The following is a 15760-nucleotide window of genomic DNA, read 5'->3' as shown; positions in this document are numbered from 1 at the left end:
TTCTGCAATGCTCCAGCATGGGCCCTAGCTCGTGCCCTGAATCGTCACCAAAACTACTTTTCTATGCCAAAGAGGCGCAGTGTGTTTAGTCTCACATTTCACACAACTGGAACCACGTTCTGGTACCTTCACAGGTGGTTTTTGCACTGGTGCAGCCACCTGGCGATTTCCTGGATACCTGACTAGAAATTCATGCTGGTTTCAGAACGGATTCAGAGCTCCATTTACGTTTATTTAGCAGTAATGCTTTTCTTATTTACTAGCCGAAGCGGGGAGGAGAGCGGGGGCAGGACAGGTGCCGCCGTCCCCGGGGCTAGCGGGGGCAGCTCACCGCCCCGGCTCCTCAGGGCCCCGCGCCCTCCGGGCTCCGGAAGAAATGGCGGCGGCCGCCGCGTTACCTCAGCACCGCCCAGGGGCGGAACTCGGCTCTTTTCGCGCCAAGCCGGGACAGCAGCTCCCGCCCGGCAGCTGCTCTCCGCTCGGCCATGGCCGCCTCCGCCGTGCCCGGCTACTCGCCCGGCTTCAAAAAGCCGCCGGCGATGCTGCGGCTGAAGCGCAAACGGCTGCGGAGCAGCGAGCCCCCCGCCGCCGCCGCTCCCCCGCCCTGCGGCGCAGCCCCGCGGGCCCCCCCCGCGCTCGCCCGCCGCAACCCCTTCTCCAGCCTGGACAACGCGCCGCGGGCGGGTGGAACCCCCCAGCCCCGGGTGCGGGACCGGCGGCCACCGGCGGACGCGTCCCCCTCGGCAGCGCCCTTCTGGCAGGTAGGTTCCCCGGTGACGATGCGAGGCCGGAGAGGTGAGGGTAGAAACGGGAAGGGCCCCGTGGGCAGAGAAGGGGCCTCCGCGCTGGCGCCGGCAGCCATCGCGCTCAGCTGGGTGCGGTAGCGCCGGCCCGGAGCCCGCTCCCCCGGGAAGGGTTCCTAATTCCATCCCCCGAGCCCGGGGCCTGCCCGGGCTTTGTACGCAGCTTGTAAGCAAGCTGTGGCGCTTCACTGCTTGCAGCATGTGTCTGCTTAGTGTCGCTCTTGACGTTTCACTGAAAGGGGCATTTTTTAAAATTATCAACCTGGTTCTTATTTTGTCCTGCATCTTACGCTCCTTTTTTCTTCAGCTTTTAGAGCCTGTTTCTGAAGGGAAGCCGGCCAGGAGAGCAGAGCCCTCTGAAAGAACTGACATCCCTGCCCTAACCAATGTACGAAACAGCACATACTGCTTCTGAGACGTTTGTAGCTGTTCTCAGGTCACACAAAAAAGCTGAAAATGTGTAACTTCATATTTGATGGTCCATCTCTGTATAAAATGATGTACTAAAACATCAGCATTCAAGAAAAATTCTTAAATTGCCTTGATGTTTACTGTTATGCTGACAGTATTTTAAAAGCCAGCTTTCTGCCTGACATCGCTACTGTTGTAGTTCTAGTTGACAGAGGTGGTTGTCTTCTTCCAGTTTTATTGCCATGTTTACTATAATTCTCCTGTTTCTTATTTTTGTATTTTGTTGAGACAAGGATGTTCTTCAAAGTGATAGATCTCCTGTAGTCTTTTATTAGGCTACAGAAAGGGAACAAACAACTTCACTAGGCACACAGGAAATACAGAATACCTGAAAACCAGTTCTTGAAAGAGAGTTTCCAGCAGATAATATCTGATGCTATAGGTACAGAAATTTAAGCTCTAACTAACTTAGCAGAATAGAATAATGACTTCTCAAAGAGAACAAACTGTCAAAGAGCTCCACAGTGGGGTGTTTTTCCATCCTCTAGGAAGCATCTGACATTACAATCGCAAAGAGAAGATCAAATGAGACACTGTTTTGGCATGGAAATTATTGTCTTCGTAAACTTCAGGCTAAGTTTTCTTTTTTTGAATCATTCATCCTGTTACCTGTTCCTAGTTTATGACTTTTGGAAAGACTCCTATGAATGAAAACCCTCTTCTGTTTTTTTCTAAACAATATAAAACCGTATTTCTATTAGAATCTGTTAATGACTAAAATATTCAGTTGAGCATAGACTGTGACTTTGGTTAGCCTATGCACAGGTAAACTGTGTGTACCTTGGATTCCAGAAAATCTGTCTGCAAAAGGTTTTTTTAAGTATGGCTCTTACATTAATGCAAGTACTTCCTTAGGATCAGAATGAGCTAGGCATTTTTGCTGTTGCGCTGAATTGGACAAAAACATGGAGGATGCGACAGGTTTAAATTGTCATTTTATAGGCTACTAAACTCAAGACATTCCATGTAATAGTCATAGTCCTGTCTAGTCCAGTGTTGGCTCTGCCTGCCAGGAAAGGTGTATTAAATCAACATGAGAGGAGACTTGACCATGCTAAAATATAAACAGGTAGCTACGTAGTTGGCGCTTTTTTTTTTTTTTTTTTAAATTTTCGGTGTGTTAACTGATGCTGTTTCTGTTTTGTAAGGACCTTCATTTACCTGTTGCTGTACCTGAAGTTCCCTCCTCACCAAGACATGAATTTCCTGCAGACTGGAGTCTTAAAACACGACTTTTATTTATGTCTTCCCATCCTTTTACCTGGGCAGAACATTTAAAAGCACAAGAGGAAGCCCAAGGATTTGCTCAGCATTGTAGAGCTACAGAAACAAACTTGCCACAGAGCATACAGGTAAAACTTGCAGAGGGCAGCTCGAAGCTCCAGCTTTAGAAAGGAAAGTGTACCTTTGCACTTTTCCTTAAACATCCTGCCAGCAAAGGTTTGATTGTGTCTTGGATTGATCTTACTTGCATTATGAATAAGGCTCATCATAGACTACTAATCTCATTCCATCCATGGCTTGTGCTCACAGTGGCAAACAGTGGTAAGTGAGAGGTTGTTTAACTTCAGCTGTGGAGCAGTTGCCATCCGAATTTTTTCAGTCCGGCTTATTCACAAGCCTGGGAGTATTTTTTTTTAGTATCTAGTGTAATATTTTTTTAACCCATCACTTGCAATGCTGCCTTAAGTAAACTATTACTGGCCTCATGAAATACTTTTTGAAATCTAGGAACCAAAACTGTCCACAGAACTGCGCTGTGCCTTTCAGCAAAGCCTCGTTTACTGGCTTCACCCTTCACTGCCATGGCTGCAGCTGTTCCCTCGGATTGGAGCAGATAGAAAAATAGCTGGAAAGGCTAGTCCTTGGTCACAGGATGAAGCCTTGCAACAAGTGCTAATGAGCGACTGGTAAGTGGAACCAAACACCTGATGTATTAGTACTTTTAAGACAATGGGATTTTAATTAACGTACAAGTTCTTGCCATTTTTATGAAAAAGCTTTTTGGTTTTTTTTTCCCCAGCTGTAGAATGCTTGTTATTTTGAGGGCCAGGCTAGGGAAATAAGTTTAAGACTAAAGCTACCTTCTTGTGCTAAATGCTCCTCTCCAATCCTAGTTATTGATTTGGGTAGAATTCTGTAAATCTGGCTAGCAAGTTGCCTTTGATGCTTCGCGTAAACTCCGCATGGTAGAAAGCAAGTATGCTGTAAGAGCAAGGCACTCACAGATGGGCTGCGTTTCAGGAGAGTGCAGCTTCCTAGATGTTGAGCAGGTCTGAAAATCTGACTCATGAGTCAATGATGTGCCCTCAAACCCATGCAGACTACACGCCAGCACCGCCCAGCCAAATCCCATTTAATGTGTTCATAGCAAAGAATTAACTTCAGTTACAGAATTGTTTTATTGTCATGTGCAGGTCTGTCAGCTTTACTTCTCTGTACAATCTGCTCAAAGCCAAGCTCTGTCCCTACTTCTATGTGTGTACCTACCAGTTCACTGTCCTGTTCCGTGCGGCTGGTCTTGCGGGAAGTGACGTTATCACAGCTGTAATTTCTCCCACAACTAGAGGGTTAAGGGAAGCCATGAGAAATGAAGGTAAGGTGAAACCAGTCCAACTGGGATTTGAATAACTGGTAAAGTGCATTAGCTGTGTTACAAAACCATTCCTTGCTTTCTTTCCCTCTCTGTTGAAGGCATAGAGTTTTCTTTACCTTTGGTAGAAGAAAATAGAACCAGAAAACGGAAAAGCTCTGAAGTGAGTTTGGAAACTGAAGTTGCTAACAGCCTCGAAGTGGGCAACAGCATGGAAAATGGCGAGTATGTAATAAGTCTCCTACAATGCTCAAACTCAAGGGCATCTACAGACTCCCATGCATTCCATTTGGAAAACCTTTGTAGGAAGTATTGCCCTCCTGACACTGATTCTGTGTTTCCCAGGGAACTAGCTCCAAGTGATGATGATGATGAAAGTTTCTCTTGGCTTGAGGAGATGGGAGTCCAAGACAAGGTTAAGAAACCAGATGCTATTTCTATTAAACTGTATCCTTTCTCTGCACATTGAGATGTATGACACTGGAAAACCCTGCTGGTGTTATCTTTTTGTAGTATAGATTTAAGTTTTGTAAAAGCATTTGAGAACTGATTTCCAAATAGTAATTGTCATATTACTGCATATTAAGAGACTCTCCCTGCCTTTTTGACGTTCTTTATGGCAAGTATTTCTAGATGCTGCTCTTCTTGAAGGAAAAGCCATTGTAAATTGTTAATGTAGGCTTTGTAAAGTCCATCTGTTAGGCACAAACTGATTGTATCACCTCACATACAGGTTCACTGGAAGGACTCATTAGAATTTTTTTTTTTTTTTTTTTTTTTTTTTAAGAAAAAGGTGTATGTTAATGTGGGCTAGGTGTACACTTGGAAGTAGTATTGCATAGTAGGGACACAGCTGTAGACCAGAACAGCTGTTGCTGAGAACCTGTAGGTATTTCAGAGGGACACATTACCTCTGTCTTCCTCTGCTTCCATTTGCACCTGGAGCAGGTGAGGTGCACTGCCCCACACAGCTTCTGCTGGCTTTCACCCTAGAGGAATCTCGTTTCATCCCCCTGAGGCTGCCCCACAGCAATGCACCATAAGTGGGGACTGTCGGGGAACGCGCTTCAAAAGCAGACTCCTGATCTGAACTCTAAATGCTTGCGTTTTTTCTGTTTGGTTTGGAGCAAAATTCAGAGTAAAACTAGGAGCTGCTAACTTCATAGGTATTTACTAAACATGACTTGCCAGCTGTACGACATTGGACTTGCAAAATGCTTTTCATTTCACAACTTCAGTAATGAAATCAGAAGTCAGGTTTAAGCTGCTGCTTAATATTTGAAGAACAAATCCAAATTGGTGTAAAGCTTGCTGGGGTTTTTTTTGGTTTTGTTTGTTCAAATGACTTGCTTGGTCAGATGCAGCTTCTTGTGGAGTTGCACTGCTCTGATTCTTCTTCCTGTGGTGCCTTGATGCTTTTCACTGCCTCGTGGTTTTCCTTTGACTCCAGTCAATACAGTCGTAAGGAGAAGCACGAGGTGCGGATGGATCACAAGCCCGAATCCCTTGCGTTAGTGAAAGGAACAAACACATTCACCTTGCTGAACTTCTTGATAAACTGCAAGAGCCTGGTGGCTGTTGCAGGCCCGCAGGCAGGGCTTCCACCAACTTTGTTGTCCCCTGTTGCTTTCCGAGGTGGAACAATGCAAACGCTCAAAGTAAGTAATGCAACCGTGTCTCTTTCCTTTGAAAAGAATATTGTTTCTTCATTCAGTAAATTAGACAGTGACTTTGTATAGTCTCCCTCAGGTACAGCAGAGTAATTTTTGTAGCTGTAGCCTGAGGTAGCACCCTGACTGTGTAACAGGCGGCCTCCTAAATCGTCTATCCACATAGATCTGTGCTGCTAAACTGAAATGCCTATGTTTCTATTCTTCATGTCCTGATACCTAAGAGGTTAAGCAGACTTCCCAGACACTAAAACGATTCTTAAAAGATTCTTGTGAGCTCTTATGGGGTCTCAGACTATCACAGCTCCTTGCAAGTAGGGAGCCTCTGAACCACAGCTCACCATCTTTTACTATGAGGAGGTGGTGGATAGTAAAGGATATGCTAGTAATACAGGTAGTGCAGCCCTCTTCCACCACAGTAGTTCAATACTGTTTTTCTGCAGTTAGTTAACTTCCTTAATGCTGCATAGCGTCCCTGTGTGTCACAGTTGGTACATTTTGGGAGTTGTTACAAAGACAGTCAAACCATCGTAATACTCGTGTATTGAACAGTGAGTTGACAATATCTAAAAGCATTGAACTTTTCATAGGACTCTAGCATTGCAGCGTTCAAGTAAATGAAAATTAGGACTTGATTTGCTGCATCAAAAACTAATCCTATGTGCTCTTGTCTTCAGGCTCGAAGTATAAATGCCAAAGCCAGGGTTCACTTGGCTTACGAGGATATATTCAGCTTGGAGATCGTAGGCCCCATCATGCCTCACTCCCTGCATTCGTTGACCATGCTGCTCAGGGTGGCGCAGAGGGGAGCCTTCTCTGCTGCGTTACATACACACGAGCCAACTGCTGTGTTTAACACTAACCTTGACAATGCGAGCCCTGCCTCAAATAAGGTAAGGAAACTGGCAGAGACAGGCTTTCCTGTTTGGAATAGTATCTTTATTACAAACCATAGGACACCGAGTGACACAAAACTGTCCCTTAATACCTTGGTTTACACCCAATTACTTGTCATCACCACCTGGCAGTCCTTGGGGCTTGTCATTCCCTCAGAACTGGAATAATCAGAAAACTAGCTTTTCAGGAGTCGGGAATTCCCCAGAGGTACACAAACGAACATTAAAAACGGCAGGTATTTCAAACGGAAATACCCATTCCATGTCTCTCCTCTTCATGTGAATTTCCACAGGAACCCACAGGCAAAGACATTCCTAGGTGTGGACTGCAGCCCGAGGCCTGGGACCAACTGAGTCAGTGTCCAACACTGGGAAAATCTGCCATCCGATTTCTGGAAATGAAGGATTACACTTATACCTGGAAGTCCTAGGTATGCTAGTTCCATCTAATGGAAGAGAATGCTCTCTAGCATGCACTTGCTGTACTTCATTGGGGTCTACGTGGGCAGCACCTATGCAGTACCAGGAGGGATACAATCTGGTTGGACATCACAGACAACTATTGCACATCACCCATCATAAAACACTTCAAAGGCCGTTTGAGGGAAATGGAAGGAAGAGGCCTTGGACCCCTCCTTTTGTATTTTAGAAAGCTTTTTTAAAATAAAACATGATAAAAACATTATTATCTATTTTACTGGTCTGACTTGCATCTGGAAGGTCCGTATTCTTCATGCACAGGCAAATTCTGAAGTACAGAATTTCTGCTACTGCTCTGTGCAGTAACTCATCACCATTTTGGATGGGTGGACTTCCCAGATGGCTCATAGCACCCTGCCAGAAGCTCCTTGATAGCTACACCTTGGTATGTTGCACCTCTTGGTTTAGAGTCAGCTCTGAACTCCGCACAGATGAAAGTCCGATGGCCGCAAGCAGAGAGTTTGAATCGGATTCAAAGGCTGATTCCTGAGAACTGCTTGGCATAGCTCTCCAGTCTTCCCATACCCACTTACTTACTTTAAAATGAGCTAGATGCTTAAAAAGCAATTTGTACAAACTATAACCTGAATCCAAAGAAGTTGGAGCCAGCTAATCAAAGCCAGAGAAAAATCATCGGCAGCAGGGGGATGCTGATCTGCCTCGACATCCATAGCAATAATAGAGCCTACTACCAGGTTTAATGCAGTCTGTTTTGCTTCAGGCAGTCAAAGCTGGTTTTTGGAGGCATGTTATGTCGCTTCTTACACAGCTATCAGGAGGTCAGATTCCTGCAGCAGAGAATACTAAATCCAAAGAGCAGTATGTAGAACACCATCATGCTTGTGCACTCCAGCAAATTTCTAATTCAACTGTGCACAGAAAATAAAGCAGTGCTCATGCATCATGGTCAGCTGCCCTAATCTTTACTACAGTGCTGTTCTGCTCTCCGACTCAAAATCCACCTGGGATACTGAAACAAGTCAGGTTAGACTGTAGCCAGGTCTTACTTGGGGAAACAACCTGTAAACTTCAAAACGTGGGCACGTAAACAAGTTAATCTGCAGATTGAGGCATGGTGGAACCTTCTTCTGCCTTCCAGTTACTTGGTATCGACACCACTTGACATATCCTACCCCACAAATACAGCAGGTATACAATTACACTGCAATACTTTATGTTTACATTTGTTACTTTACAGTAACTACCATGAGACTGTGAGCCTAGTGGCACACTGAACAAGAAAACACCTAGAAAACCTTGATGAAGTCCCCTTCTTATGCTGGGAAAGAGGCACCTTAGAATATTAAATACTTAGCTAATGTCAAATACTCCGTTTCTGGTAGTAACTCCACTTCCATTCCCACTTTGTAAGAGAGTAACAGTTGATGCCTTTTTTGATCTGATTTGTCTGCCTCCATCAGTCATTGCCTCTGCTACCGGGCATTGCAATCTGCTGAAACTAACCTTTAGCTTGACGCTGTAGGTCAACAGTGGCTCTCCCAGCGACTGCGTCCTGGCGCGGCTTCCCCTGCTGTTGTACGGGCGAGCCCTTCTGAAAGCTGCTCGTGACCCGAGAACCCACAACCCCAGTTCTGAAACAGGCATCTTCCGAGCGTGTGCCCGAGGAACAGGCCTATTTACAGAGCGTTAGCACATGGAGCAAGTTACTGCGAGCAGTAGGGAAAAGCAATTCTGCAGCTGCCTCTACAGGAAAGCAATTTTAATCAAGCCAATAAGCATTCTGGTATGTGGACTCAAGCCAGTTTCTAGGAAATACAAGAATTACTATTAATTTCAGTTTGTATTTTCACATCTAGCCTGTGAGAGTTATGGAGAGACACTAATGCCAATTAACAGCTGGCAGTCGTTTAAAAGAATCTGAATTGCAATTACATTCTTGTAGTCTAGAACTGTTTAATTTCAAAAATTTACCACCACATTCTTTATCACGTGCCTTGCACCAGTACCTGAGCTGTAGCTCCTCCTTGTACTGTAAACCATCAGTTGGTTTTAAGTCATAGCTTTGCCTGTAATTTCAGTAGTATGCTACTGAAATTACTGCTCCAGTAGCTTCCAGCTCAGGCATTCAGTGCTGTTCTTGAAGCGTACTTGACTCCAGTGAACATTCCCTGGAGCAGTTCCAGCACTGTGCTACCCACTCTGCTGCCCTTCCACCTCAGGGTATTTTCAGTAACTACTGCCATTATTCCAGATGCTTCTGGAGCAGTAAGATTGATTTAAACTGTCCAAATGGGTGAATTTTCATCACAAACTATGATTCATTTGGCAGAGCTATACTGTAGCAGTTGATGATTTCATCTAGGTTTTTGCACTTTAAGAGGCAGTTTCACCTTCCCGCTCCTCCAGTCCTATTTAAAAATTACAAATGAGAAGACTGCCAAGAAATTGTTCTGGTGGAAGCCGGTTACAAGTTCTCGGGTATCTGCTTCCAAATGCTCCTCCCTCATGTGATGGGAGAGTCCGAAGCACTTTCGGCAAGGTTACTTCTAGGAAAGTAATTCTGCAGCGAAAGGAAACCCAACAGCCAAACAGCTCATCTCTTCCATCAGCAGGAGTCACAGACTAAAGACAGCTAAAGCACTGCATAAATAACCAGGTTCCAAGAGAGTGTTTCCTAGTTGTTCTTTTTAATATATCACTACTCATCTATTCCTCCATGCAAAGGACACTCAAACCAATTCAAATTTACAAATTTAACAGAAGCACATTGCTGCTCTAGCTTTAGATTCATGTATCATTCTAAACAACAAGGAATGAAACTAAAACAGAAACCTCAAAATCAGGAAGCGTCATAATTAGGGCATTACAGACCTTAATTAGTTTCTTTTTTTTAACTCTTCCGTAAGACCAAAGGTTAAATCCACATACAGTACCACATCTTTTAAGGCATGAAATCCAGAACTTGCCTAAATAGTTATTTTTTAAATTAAGTCCTCCATGGGACTGAATTCATCTGCTCCTTGCTGCTGTTGAGATAACATGTGTCTTTACATTATACATGGGGAATACAGACCCAAAAAAACCCGAACATGACAACAAGTACAAGAGATTGTATGTTCCCAGATTTGATACTGTACAGCTGTGAAACCAGTGCTTACATGGAGGCCACAGACTAAACAGAACGATCAACATCTTCGATGTTTCAGCTCTATCAAATCAGACATTTAAACGGAAGTCTGATTAGGAGCTGCTCCCACATCCCGAGTTAATTACTTTAAGTCATACACCAAAAAGCCAGACTTCAGCCAAGACAGATACAACACCCAGTTCTCCCAGAGTAGATCTTTCCATCACTGTACCATCGTATTTACTTTTGGTTTTTAGACACACCTTCTGACTAGTTCAGCAAATGAGGCAAGGAGATCTTCAAATATTTAGCCAGAGACTGAAGGCGAGAAGCCAAAGGGGAAAAAAGTTTAATTAAAAAGACAACTGTGTCCATGAAAATTAACGCAGGCATTTCTAGAGCGCTTATGACAGACTAATAAGGGGCTTTATTTCTTGGAAGTGTGTGGCAGAGAACCAAGTAAGTTTTCTTTGCTGTACACAAGACATTGATCCATGGCCTTTCAGGGCAAAGACAGACACCTTGTTCTGTAACAGTTGGCAGAATACACACAGTCACCTTACTCTGTGGAAGAAGCGGTACTAGTAATTCCTCACCTCCACGTTCCTACTCCCATCGCAAAGGTAACTCGCTTTAGGCCTGAGCACAGCCTTACTGTGTGCAAACTGGCTTTTGTTCCTCTCCCAGATGAAGCTCTGGACAGTAGATGTAATACAAAGAGACCTCAAAAAGACTCTTCGAAATAAGCACCTGAACTACTAGAGTCCCTAAATCCTGGCAATCTGCTCATAACTCAGACAAATCTGGCAAGAGGTGTACAATGCCCTTTCCAATTCAAAGTGCACATAGCTAAAGCACTACTACTACTTAAATAAAATTAAAAAGGGAAAAAAAAACCCCAAACAACAAAAAGGAGGAGGAAAAGCTGTCTACATCCTCTCCCTTGTCAAACTGCCAAAACTCTGGATCAGGCTGCCTCCTTGAGGGCAGAGTACCATTATGGAAAATTTAAGCCCCAGGAGGCAATTTTGGTAACAGTGCAAAGCAACCAAAACTAACTGGGACCGATTCTGTAACCCTACCAGCTGTTGATAATCTTCATAAAGCATACTTTTATACTGTGCGTTTCTTCCAAAAGTTGTTTTGGCATATGTTTTAATTACTGTTTACTGACCAGTGATTGAGATTATGAACTTGTGCTGCTTTATTGACCAAGTTGGGTACAACAATTTAAGCATCATTCTATCCCCTCCCTCCCCCCGAATCCAGTTGTAGATCTGTTAAGAGTTTAAAATTCACATTAACCACAAATTCATACAATCAACATCAGGCAGTGTGTTAATTTGTTTGGAATAGACAACTCCATCATCTCCCTTCGTAGAACATGCAGGGAGAGTCACCTTTACATTGCGAGTCTCGTCGGTTCCATTGCTGGACTTTCTGCCATCCCTTTTGCAAGCACGTCTTTTGCCTAACCGCCTCTGTCCTAGAGTACGGGCTGTACGGCCAGGCGCAGCACGCCACCGAGTTAAACCCCCAAACAAAATTCAAAGAGAAGCCACGGCGTTAACACCGTACAACAGGGCTGCTGCCGCATGCTCTCTCACAGGGGTCGCGGTACTGGCCCAGTATCTGTCCAGCAGTACACGCCAGCCTCGACTAGACTAAAGGTAAGCCGCACGACCTTTTACCAGCTGTTGGCAAAAGCGCGCGAGTAGCTTTACCGAGACCAGGGAAAACTGCAGCATAGTACAAAACGGTATGAAAGTGTTAACATTCCGTATTGAAGAGAAATTGCATGAGTTTTAAAACAAGGGTTTAGATTACTGTTGCCTCCAGAGTCTGTCGTCTGATTTAGTCATTTAAGAAATAATTACATCACTAATGTAAACAATATAAACATACCAAAAACTAAGTATGATTTAAATACATTTGGATGGTACAAAAGAAAAACCTGAAGGTGTCTGTACAGTTTTTACAACGTGGGAATTGCCAATGTATTTACAACATGAAAGGGCAAATACCATTTTTGTGCAGAGTAAAATTATCTGAAATAACGTCAATATAAAAAACAATATCTAGCGGTGTGAGGCACTCCTAAACATGGTGGTATTAACCATGCTTTCCTTTGGTACAAGTCCCATCGCTTGGAGAGCCGCAGTTGCTGCTGTGGCTTTAGCATGCTTCTTATTAAGGCTGGCAAAAGTAGGCCTATATTCATTCCCATTGACTCTCACCTGTTTATGAAAGAGGGGGAGGAAAAAAGAAAGCATTAGAAAGTGCCTCTTCACTTCTGTTTCGAGGCAACGCTACAGGGCTCCTTTAAGCATGTGCTCTATGTAAGTCCTCTTTAGGGGTAGACAAAATCCACACCTGGCCCGTAAGCACCATCGCTGCCAAACAGTAACTGCTAACACAAGGTATTACATGGAAGAGAAAGCCCACGTTGTAAGGTAACTGAAGAACAAAAATAATCGAATCTTGCTCACTACCTTTACAACAGTAAGGCTCAACACCACACCTGCAAGTAAACAGCAAGACTCTGACACCACATAGGTGGTCAATTTTAGTAAGAAGTGGAGTAGTGTCTTTCCTGACAGATTTACAGATTAATGTGCTTGAGAGACTCGATTTGGCCTTTACAGAAACAGGACTCTGAAATTCTAGCATCAAGACGCTGCTTAGCAGTCCTCAGCTACCACTGGAATATACAAATATGAACATGAATTCCAATCACACCTTTTAATAGAGAAACCAAGAGCAAACAACGAAGCTTAAACGCACCTTGAAGATAAAATGTTTGCGATGATCAGGCCCACTATCATCCACCAACACAAATTCAGGTGGTGACCATCTTCTTTTGTTACAGATCTCCATCAATGCAGAAACTGGATGTTTACCTTAAAGAGAAAATGTATTTGGAATTTCAATGCTGCTATCAAAGCAACCATTTTAAGTGAGATTATTTTTTTTTTTAGACAAGTAAGAATCTCACCTGAAAGATCCTTCATCACAACATAATGTCCAGATCTCTTTTGTGCCTTCTCTCCCACAGCAACAAGCCCTAAACAAAACACAATAAAGTTTACATTTATGATTCCCACCTGATTTCTGATTCTCATCACTAAAGCAGTAACATGTATCAGTGGCAATGAAACCTGGAAGCACCATACAACTGTCTGTTCAAGAAGTCTTTCACACCTCCCTTTCATCCAGTGTTTTTCCTCCCTCCATACTACACAGAACATTCTTCTCAACTGCTCCAGTAAGACACTGAACAAGCCAGGTAGGAGAAACCTTTAAGTAGTCTCATGCAAGTCAGGAAACACCTGGTTTCCGTGCCCTCTTTGGAGAAACACTGAACAAGACAGGAACTTAAAAACATCATCTCATTCAGTATTTGTTTTGTGCAATCCAAAAGTCATCCACTATCTTAACAGTTTGCCTCTAACACACAAAGCATCTGAAGTATTTCCATTAAATAATAAAGAGAGGTGTGCCTAGAACGACCTTTTATGATACAAATAACACGGTGGTGTCCTTATCACACGTGCTCTCTTTTATTTAAGAGTATTCAAATATTTATAATACCACAAATATATGCGCAAGTTCACAGCCCAATTCATTTGCATTTGAACATAAAGCAGCAGAAAAGCACGCAACTGGGCCCAAGTCAATACAAAGAGCACAAGTTCCACTGGCAGTCACTGCGAAACACAGAAGCTGAACGTTTTTAATTTTAAAATCTCACAAGAGTGAGAAATAAAATGTACTAATTGCCAAAAATGTATCAAATGCCAGTAACCATGCCATGCTTATGAACTGACTAAAGTTTCTTTCCATTCCTTTTGCCATTACCTTACATACAGGTGAACAAAATACATGACTGGTTTTTCAGAATTTCTTGACTTCAATCGGACTTTGTTTCTTACCTCTATTTGTTTCTGTTCCTGGCTTTGGTGAATAAAGACAGGGAGATACTGCAATTGTTTCCAGTTTCTTCCCGTTCCTTCAGCTTTTTGTTGGTTGGCTGTTTGTTTCATTTTGCTTTAAAGAAAATCCTCCCCTCCTTACCAGATTTTCATCCTAATATTCACGCAGCTCCTAAGCAGGGACTTTTCAAGTGGCACAAAACCCTCATAGACAACAATCATTGAAATAAAGTTTCTTTTTTTTTTTTTCCTTAGGGAATTTTATATCCAAAATAACCAAAGATTTCCACCAAAGAAAAAAAAACCACAAAACTCTTAGGTCATTCTCCACATTAATACTGTGTCTTCCTGACTCAGTCACTAACACTTTTCTACCACATCTTGTCCCTGGTACCTCAAGAGGGATTTTCTAAAAAGCTGCAACAGACTCCGAGACAAGCTCTGCGGATGGATCAAGCTTCTCTGAATACAACCAACCAACAATTTACTGGCTGAGAGCAACGTTCAAGAAGGGTTTGGTTCAGCGCTGTCTGTGAGAAAACTACAGATCTCGCCCAGTGTCTGGAAAAACCAGGGTCTAAAGGAAAGCTATGGCAAAGGCAGGCAACCTTTTGGTTCATGCCTTGGGTACTGAGTAAATCCTTAGCAAACTGCTTGTTCCTGTATCTAGAAATAGTATTTTATTTGGGGGATAAGTTCTAAAAACATGTTAAAACACCCCACAAAACAGAAATGGGTTGGTTACTTAATAACAGACACCTTTTAAAAAATTCTGACTTTTCTTTAAACCTCTACATAGAGCTATAAAAAAAATTTGACTTTTTATACATTTAAGCATCAAATAACACTAAAGTTTGAAGAAGCTTTTCAGCTACTCCACCTAAATGTTTCATCCGATTTAGTTGCTTCTTTGTAACGCATGCATCACGCTGCCTCTTCATACTGCAAGTTGTCTCCCTAGATTATAGACTGGATTGGTTCAACATTAAAAGATTCTTCTTTATCAATACAGAACACCTTTAGATTTTGTGTGGAAATTCTCAGATAAGATTGCATATATGATAATAATAAAATGGTTTAAAACTATGGAATTAAAGCCAAGCCCAGCCATCACTAAGGTTATCAGTATTATCAGATCAATCTATCACATGCCAGGAAGACGCATCCTTTAACTTCATCTAACATTTTTAATGTTACTGAAGATGGAGCGTTCTGAAGGGGAGAGAGGAAACTGTTACAGAATGCCCAGCACAATGAGGACCCGATCCTCGCTCAGACCTCAGGGCTCAACCCTTCAAACTTCAGTATCAAATTATGCAAGTGTTAAGGAATTCGTATCAGAAGCCACATGAGGATTCTGGGGCACACTTCTGGAACTGGAAACTTGAGCGGTGACACAGCTGCGTATCACCAAGAGGTTTTTAACTGTTCAAAAGGTTCACAGGTTGTGCAGCAATACTGCCTCTTTCCTATGACACGACAAGGAGCAAGCAACAAAATCCATGACTATGTTATGCAGGCTGCTTGAGAAAATAATACTGAAATGGACTGTTTTCAATTTCTTCCCTCCGACAAATACAAATCAAGCTAAATTGAAGCAACTCTTACCAGCAGTGAGAACTTTAGGAGACAACATCTACAAAGATCACAGTAACTAAGTAACAGCAACAAAATACTTTTCAAAGATTTTCTTGGCAATCACTGTCACCAGGTTTGGTTTGGTTTGGTTTGGGGTTTTTTTGGGGTTGTTTTTTTTTTTCCCCCCCAGGTTTTTTTAAACAGGAAGGTTGCACAGAAGAAAAACAGCTGAAAAGCAAGTTTTGTCAT

The 15760-nt window shown here is 43.0% G+C and overlaps 2 protein-coding genes across 6 annotated transcripts in view; one reads left to right on the top strand and one right to left on the bottom strand.

Annotated features, from left to right (window-relative positions):
• Window positions 1-338: 338 nt before the first annotated feature.
• On the top strand, window positions 339-7116 carry DONSON (DNA replication fork stabilization factor DONSON). 2 transcript variants are annotated; one of them, XM_075771110.1, is made up of 10 exons: window positions 339-761; window positions 1111-1191; window positions 2423-2626; window positions 3045-3184; window positions 3692-3870; window positions 3969-4092; window positions 4213-4314; window positions 5327-5525; window positions 6215-6430; window positions 6727-7116. In XM_075771110.1, the coding sequence occupies exons 1-10, from the start codon at window positions 486-488 to the stop codon at window positions 6862-6864; spliced, it is 1659 nt and encodes a 552-aa protein (XP_075627225.1). In that variant the 5' UTR covers window positions 339-485; the 3' UTR covers window positions 6865-7116. The 2 variants fall into 2 exon arrangements, with proteins under 2 accessions (XP_075627225.1, XP_075627216.1); XM_075771101.1 differs by having other exon boundaries at window positions 3006-3184.
• A 4065-nt stretch (window positions 7117-11181) lies between these two features.
• The window catches only part of SON (SON DNA and RNA binding protein), a 39749-nt gene continuing 35170 nt past the window's right edge, over window positions 11182-15760 (bottom strand). For all 4 annotated transcript variants that reach the window (XR_012838329.1, XM_075771045.1, XM_075771089.1 and 1 more), the window contains 3 exons: window positions 12997-13065; window positions 12786-12901; window positions 11182-12238 (listed from right to left, as the gene is read on the bottom strand). Coding sequence is in view for 3 of the 4 variants with exons in the window: in XM_075771045.1 (XP_075627160.1) it covers window positions 12080-12238; window positions 12786-12901; window positions 12997-13065 (344 nt within the window). In the remaining variant the exon portion in view is untranslated. The remainder of the gene's footprint in view (window positions 12239-12785; window positions 12902-12996; window positions 13066-15760) is intronic.

The sequence above is a fragment of the Balearica regulorum genome, chromosome 1, assembly GCF_011004875.1.
Source record: "Balearica regulorum gibbericeps isolate bBalReg1 chromosome 1, bBalReg1.pri, whole genome shotgun sequence".
Classification (NCBI taxonomy): domain Eukaryota; kingdom Metazoa; phylum Chordata; class Aves; order Gruiformes; family Gruidae; genus Balearica; species Balearica regulorum.
This window is presented reverse-complemented; position numbering and strand designations above follow the sequence as displayed.

Coding starts and splice junctions, on each gene's coding strand:
- DONSON (XM_075771101.1), top strand. CDS start 486: ATGGCCGCCTCCGCCGTGCCCGGCTACTCGCCCGGCTTCAAAAAGCCG. Junction 2,627..3,005: donor ACTTGCCACAGAGCATACAG/GTAAAACTTGCA, acceptor TTTGAAATCTAG/GAACCAAAACTGTCCACAGA. Junction 3,871..3,968: donor GGAAGCCATGAGAAATGAAG/GTAAGGTGAAAC, acceptor TCTCTGTTGAAG/GCATAGAGTTTTCTTTACCT.